Below are 7,703 nucleotides of genomic sequence, written 5' to 3' on the forward strand. Positions count from 1 at the left end.
TTGAAGATAACAAAGGACATAAGCTAATGAAGACATGAAGATCATGAAAGAAATATGTGATAAAAGTAGTTTAAGAGTAGTTTATGTGTTCTTATATGTTGAGTTTATTGTTTATGCATGTGTGTGCTTTGTTCATAAGTTGATCTTAATCCAAATGGTCTAAGAATCAGTATGATGATGTTTAAAAGTAACTTGGAAAGTTTTTGAAGTGTGAAATCAAATTTTTGAAAAATAACTCAAAATAATCGATTATTACTAACTATAATCGATTATTCCAGCAAGAGGTTGAAAGAGCCTTGCTGTAATAATCAATTGTCTATGAAATAATCGATTATTCCAGAAAGTAATCTCTGGAATAATCGATTATCTTGCAAAATAATTGATTATTTTGTTCTTGAGTGATTTCCTAAATTCATGAAGAACAAAATAATTGATTATCTCTAAAAATAATCGATTATCTGGGTCTGAAAAACTTTATATATAGTTCTCACACTTTGAAACAAGAAGAGAGAACAGAAGAGAAAAACAATTGATTTTGTGAAGTCTTTGTGACCTTCTTAGAGTGTTTTCTTTGTGAAACCAACAAGAAAAACATTTTGTAAAATGTTTTGAGAGAAATCATCATCATCACTACATTCTTGGGAAGAAGGATTAAGATTGGTTAAGAGTTCACAGTCTAATTTGTTCAACTTCTAGGTGAATTCATTCCTTTAAACTTTTATGTAATGTGTTAAGAAAATCTTGGGAAGGTGTCTCAAGTGGTAAGAAATTCTTGTAGTGGATTTCTACAAGAAGTGCTTTCTTGGGTGCAAGAAAGTGTCTATCTTGAGTGTTGAAGTGTGTGCATGTGTGGTATGGTTGTATAACTTCTTCATTGAGATAGTGGTACAAATCTTGATCAGGTTATGATTGAGGATTGGATGTAGGTCACATGTGGAGTGGCTGAACCAGGATAAAACACTTTGCACTCTTCTCTCATCCTTATCTCTTACATTGAATAATCTTTAATTGAATGTTAAAATGGCTGGTCCTGATTAATATGCTTGTATGATTAAAAATGGTTTAAATTGAAACATAACTACAACATATTAGTTGTTCTTAAACCGAATTCAATAAAGATTAAGCAAGAACTCATATAGAAGTCATTCCCATTTACAAGAGGTTCAAGAAACTTCATTGAAAATTTGTATTAGAAAAGTTTTAATGGAAATAAAGATCCTTAAACTCTGATAAAAATTTTAAGTGTCATTGAATCCAATTCACCCTCCCCTCTTGGATTGAGCCATTCTTTTCTATCAGAAGAAAGACATTTACTAAACATCTACATGTGTTTAGATGTATCTGCTACATATTCTTGATCAAAATAGGCAAAAGCTTGAAAACAAGACAATAAGAGGAATATTCTTGGGATATAACACACAATCAAAAGGCTATCAAGTTTATAACCTTTCAAATAAAATAAGCTCGCCATTAGTTGAGATGTTGAGGTTGATGAAAATGCTTCTTAAAATTGGAAAGAAGAAAAAATTGTTAAAAGCAATATTTTATTTCTAGTGCAACAATCTCTAGAAGCTTAAGAAGAGGCAGAAGATTCAAGTACGTTTTCTCTACCTCCATAACATTAACGAGATTCTTTACTAGAGTCTACTAGCGTAAGATATTTGGTGGACATATATGAAACTTGCAATATGGCCATGGTTGAACATGACTGCTACAAAGAAGCATCAAAGGAAGAAATATAGGTCTAGACTATGGAAGAAGAGATTAAAATGATCGAATAAATAAATACTTGGGAGCTTATAGACTTCCCACATGGAGAAGATGTTAATGGAGTAAAATGGGTATATAAAATAAAGCTCATTCTTAATGGAACTATACAAAATTACAAGGCGAGATAGGTCGCTAAAGGATACTTACAAAAACTTGGAATTGATTACAATGAGATGTTTTCTCCAATTGTTCACCTAGATACAATTAGAGCTTTAATAGATCTTGCAACATAAAAAGGATGGAACATTTTCCAACTGCATGTCAAATCTGACTTTCTAAATAAAGTGCTCAAAGAAGTGATTTATGTAAAGCAACCACATTCATCAGCAAAGGCAATGAAGGAAAAATGTTGAGACTGAGAAAAGCCTCATATGGCTTAAAGCCAACTCCTCGAGCATGGTATAACAAAATTGATCACTACTTCACTAATTAAGGATTCACAAGAAACAAAAGTGAGCCAATAGTGTATATCAAGACACAAGGTCAATATGTTTTCATTGTCTCCCTATATGTTGATGACCTTATCTACACAGGAAACAATATGGAGACAATGAAATATTTCTAAGAAGATATGATGAAGACATTTGAGATAACTAACCTTGGTTTGATGAACTACTTCCTCAATATGAAAGTAAGACAACAAAAAGAAGAAATATTTATCTCTCAAAATAAATATACTGAAGCTCTACTAAAGAAGTTCAAGATGTATGACTGTAAACATGTTGTTACACTAGAAGCAAATGCATCAGGCTATAAGGGTTTAATTAAAAGTCTACTATATCTCACAGCCACACGGTTAGACATTATATATGCCACGAGTCTTTTATTAAGATTCATGCAAAAGCCAAGTCACATTTACTACAGAGTTGGAAAAGGAATTTTAAGATATCTACAAGACACAAGAGAGTTTGGTATATGGTACAAAACCATGACCAACTCAAGGATGATTAACTACATGACAGGGCAAGATCAATGGATGACATGAAAAGCACGTTAGAATATGTCTTTCTCTTATGCATCAAAGAGGCAAGTAATTATAGCACAATCTACAACAAAAATAAAATACGTAGTAACTTCTGAAACTACAAGTCAAGTAATATGGCTACAAAAAATACTTGAAGAATTGGATGAATAATAAGATAAACTAACTATTATCTACTGCAACAACAAATCGACAATAGTAATGGCGAAGAGTATTTCAATCCATCATCAAAGAATGAAACATATTTCCATTAAATATCACTTCATTAGAGAAGTACAGACTACTAAACAAATTCAACTAAGTATTACACAACGAAAAATCAAATAAAAGAATATTTACAAAGACACTACTAAGAATGAAGTTTAAATAATTACAAACTATACTTGAAATTATCAAAATTTGCATCTAGGAAAAATGATAAAAAAAAAATGTTTCAAATTCCTAGATATTTCACACTTCCAAAAATTTCTAGAAATTTTGAGAACTTTCATGAAACATGTTTCTAGAATAACAATCTGATTGTAATAAAAAATCATAGAAACATATAAAATATTTTTTTTATTCTTAACCGCCTTATATATGACCGTGAAAGAAGGCTATATTGGCATGCAGGAGATGTAACCGAGTGTGAAACAAGCAAATATACAATAAGTACCTCCTTCAAATAAAAGCTAGCTCCATTCACCTTCTCCATTCCTCTGTTTTCTATTATTCCTCTGTTTCGATCAATCACTCTCCAAAACCAAGAGTTCCAACCACAATAGCTTAGAAACCCACCAATTGATTTGTGACTACGAACCTTCACCTGAGGTTTCCATGAAGGCACAAACAAACCTTTCTCCATTTTCTTTCCAAAAGAATCTATTTTGGTAAGAATTGCAAAAGGATTCTCATTTGTGGGCTCAAGGTAAGCAGCACTAGCTGAATTTACTTGGTGCTCATCACTTCTTTCAAAACCCACAAGAACCTTTGACAACTCAATTCTTAACCCCAAGCTAGCTCATTGATTTGTTGTTGAGAGAGTGTTCTACCACTTCCAAAAGAAACACACAACACTTAACAAGGTGGCTGCTTGTCCAACCATCTTAAACACCTAGCTGACACATCAACTTCATTTCTTGACCCTTTCTGTGTAATGGGTCCCACAGGGTACAATTTGATCATCCCATCTCCAAACTCTCCTAAGGCTCTTATAGCATGTGATTCCATTTCTAAGAAAGTGTTGATTAATATCACATGAGATACATCCGATGCTTTGGCACTTTGAAGAAAATGCTTGTAAGATACTAAAATTCACTCGGTCTATTTAGAGCCGAATCGGAAAGATCAACCCCTATGAGTGGTACACAACTTGGAAATTTTTAAGGTTCTGAAGTTCTGTCAGGTTCCTGTACTCAACCATAGCTTTGTAAAGGCAGTGACAATACCATAGCTGAACTAGGTTAGTAAAAATAGGGCATGACATTGAACTCCTTTGCAAATTCCATGGCTTGAGATGCAAAGTCATCAACCAACAAGAAAATTAAAGGGGCTTTGAAGGAAGAGTTTTATTAAGGTAGGCTTTGCAGGATTCTGGGGGTGGCCTAAGTGAGGGAACGATGCAAGCTACATGAAAAATTGGATGATGATTCACTAGTCTCTTACTGAACTCAGTTACTGGGACCAAGTGGGTGAAACCAGGACTTAAAATAATAGCTATGTGACTATAGATGTTTGCGTGTTCACAAAATCCTTATGATAAAAGAGTTTTCTTATAAATATAATATTGCAAACAGTTGGCTTTTTCTTATCCAATTTATACATATAAGAATTTACAAGTAGCAAAACTTAGATTCGCTTTCTGTTTTTGAATGTTATTTTCACAAAGCTTTCAAAGTGTAAGACGTGATGATCTAAGTGCATACGCACTAAACTGCATACGTGGTGTTCCACGTTTTATATATATATTTAATTACTGAAAGTAATAGTTTTACATGTTGAACGATGGTTCATTTTTAAAATAGTACAATATTCTTGATGGTGTAGGATGTGGCGAACTCCGATATCATGTCGAAACTATACAAATCATGTCCTAAAAGTTAAATTATTTTCTCGGATTTTTTCCTCGTTCAAGTAGGCAGTTCCTTGTTGGTCGCATAGCATGTATTGACTAAATGATAAGAGTTGAATTTGAGGTGAAAAATAATATTAAAATAAAGAAAAAATATAACATTGATTAAAACATATTTTGTTTGGAAATTGCTACGAAGATCGAGGAGTTTCAATACATTTTTCTATATAAATTTATAAAATTTTTTAAAAATATTAATTTAATTATAAAATAAATAATCTACGTAAGATAAAATTATAGGGATTAAAATTATAAGATTTTAATAATATTATAAAATATTAAAAAAGAAAAAAATTAATAAATAATAAAAATAAAAAAATATTAAAATTACAATATAAAAATTTAAAAATTTAAGACAAAAAGACAAAAAAATATATTTAAAAAATTATTAATTAAAATATAGAAATTCAAAAATTTTAAGTGAAAATATAAAAATATACTTAAAAAATTATTAAAATTAAACTATTTAAATATATAATAATATTATTACAAATAAATTAGAATATATAAAATAAAAATAAAATGACTAAATAATTAAAAATTAAAAGAATAAAAAATATCATAAATATTATTTAAATAAATTATTAAAAATATAAAATATAAAAAATTGTACCGGTACCCTCTCAAATAAGATGGGTACTATAGAATTTTTTATTTTGTTTTAGTTCAGATATTACGGTTTCAGATATATTTTGGTTTAGTTCAGATATTACAATTTCATATATATCTCTTAATAAGGGTGCGTTGTTTGTTTTAGCTTTTAAAACATAATTGATTATTTTTGTTATTTTTAAAAAAATAAGCGATAAATAATTACAATTTTTCATGATGAAATTGGAGAGTACGTCATAAAATAAAAGGTGATCATATAGAAGAAATTACATTTTTCAAAATGTAAAATAAGAGTATTACATACTTTATTTATATTTAGAGAGAAATTACATGTATCTTGTATACAACCGGCAATATGATAATACAGTTGTATATAAGGTTGATCACATCTCAAACATTTAATATTATTATAAATAAACACAAAAATATAAAACATCTCATAGAAGTAGACTAGATTAGAAACAACATATACGCACCTTTACCGATACATGATCATAGTTCTAATTGCCAATCAACTTAGCTGCGAACTGAATTACAGTCTTTGAAGATAACCCTTCTTCTTGCATGGTTTCAGCAGCAACATTCTTCAACTTTTGCATTCTTCTACGGATTTCTCTGCCTTCTTCACCTTCAATTAATCTTCTTATAACCTTGCCAATTTCCTCTCTTCCCACCAAACCTTTTTCGTTAGCATTTGGCCTTAGTGCAACTTTTAGGGCGACATTTAACATAACAGCATTCATTCTCTGTTCAGCAAACAAAGGCCACGCTATAAGTGGTACACCGTTCATTATACTCTCAAGGATGGAGTTCCAACCACAGTGAGTTAAAAACCCACCAGTTGCATTGTGACCAAGAACTTCAACTTGAGGTGCCCATGATGGAACAACCAAACCCTGTTCCTTAGTCCTCTCAATGAATCCATCTGGTAAGAACCGTAAAGGGTCATCACTTTCAGAATTTAGGTAACCAGAATTGGCTGATTCACTTGGTGCTCTCACAACCCACAAGAATTTGTGGCCACTTAGTTCCAACCCCAAAGCTAGCTCATTCATTTGGTCTTGTGAAAGTGTCCCTCCACTTCCAAAGCTAACATAAACAACAGAATTAGGTGCCTGATTGTCCAACCACCTTAAACATTCAGACCCAGTTTTTACATCTCCTGATAATCCAGTTTGTATAATAGGTCCTACGGGGTACACTTTGGGGTAGCCATAGCCTTCTTCATCCAATGCTCTTATAGGCCCTTCTTCAATGCCTTTGAAGCTATTAACCAAGACCCCATCAACTGCATGGAGTTGTTTGCATTTTTGAAGAAAGAACTCATACATTTGGCTGGTTCGATCCTGAACCGGTTTTGGCAAATCGTACCCATAAATAGGAACACAGCCAGGAATTTCAATGGGTTCTAGTAGATCTCTAAACTCAGAAGAAACATTTTGATCCAACTTTGGTAGACACAAGCAAAAAGAGAGTGTCGTAGCCGATGTTGGGGCGTAAATGAAGGACAACATGTTGAACTCTTTAGCACAAATAAGAGCATCACTTGCGAAAAGATCAGTGACCATGGCAACTAGCCTTGAGCTTGAACTTAGGGTTTTCAAAGATTCACGGATAAAGGGGAGAGAGAGGGTCGCTGTGAGTTGAGCTTTGACTGCTATTGGACTATCTTGTGGTAGGTTAGTGGAATGAATTGATGGAAGAAAAGTGGAGTGAATGGATGAGGGCAAAGTTTGAATGATGGCTTTGGAGGGTTCAGAGGGAGAATCAAGTGTGGGAATGAGGCATGTGATTTGCAAGCCATTGGAGTGCTGAATTAGCCGTTTGGAAAATTCAATAATTGAAAGTAAATGGCTGAAGCCAGGGCTTGGAACAATTACTATGTAGATTGGCTTTTCCATTGGAATCAATGGTGCTGAGTGATTTTGGAGTTTTTGCATGGCAATAACTTATTTATGCAATGAGAAATGAGTGAATTTTTTATGCAAATCTCGGGAAGATAATATACTATATGGAATAATTAACTTGTAGGAGACAATGTCTTACAGTCTTGCCGCGCACGAAAGATACTGTGATGTAAGTTCAAATGTCACCATTTTAACATCTCATGATTTTTCAATTTTTCTATTGCTATTGTAATGAGTCAGCTGACAAAATGTAGATGAAGTTGTATAAATATTATTTTGAGTTATTATTTAATTAGAATTAATGTTTTATTTTTGTAATCTA

General features: G+C 32.1%; 1 protein-coding gene and 1 pseudogene across 1 annotated transcript; both read right to left on the reverse strand.

The window, feature by feature from the left end:
* Nucleotides 1-690: 690 nt before the first annotated feature.
* On the reverse strand, nt 691-4,670 carry LOC145957332 (hydroquinone glucosyltransferase-like; annotated as a pseudogene).
* Nucleotides 4,671-5,731: 1,061 nt separating this feature from the next.
* Nucleotides 5,732-7,442, reverse strand: LOC109813197 (hydroquinone glucosyltransferase). Its single transcript, XM_020377339.3, has one exon. It carries the CDS (start codon nt 7,412-7,414, stop codon nt 5,975-5,977), a length of 1,440 nt encoding a protein of 479 aa, XP_020232928.2. The 5' UTR covers nt 7,415-7,442; the 3' UTR covers nt 5,732-5,974.
* Nucleotides 7,443-7,703: the final 261 nt, after the last annotated feature.

Source organism: Cajanus cajan, chromosome 4 (assembly GCF_000230855.2).
Source record: "Cajanus cajan strain Asha chromosome 4, NIPB_CcT2T_4, whole genome shotgun sequence".
NCBI classification, from domain to species: Eukaryota; Viridiplantae; Streptophyta; class Magnoliopsida; order Fabales; family Fabaceae; genus Cajanus; species Cajanus cajan.

What these genes read in the sequence shown, in the direction of transcription:
- LOC109813197 (XM_020377339.3), bottom strand. Translation starts at nt 7,414, where the DNA reads ATGCAAAAACTCCAAAATCACTCAGCACCATTGATTCCAATGGAAAAG.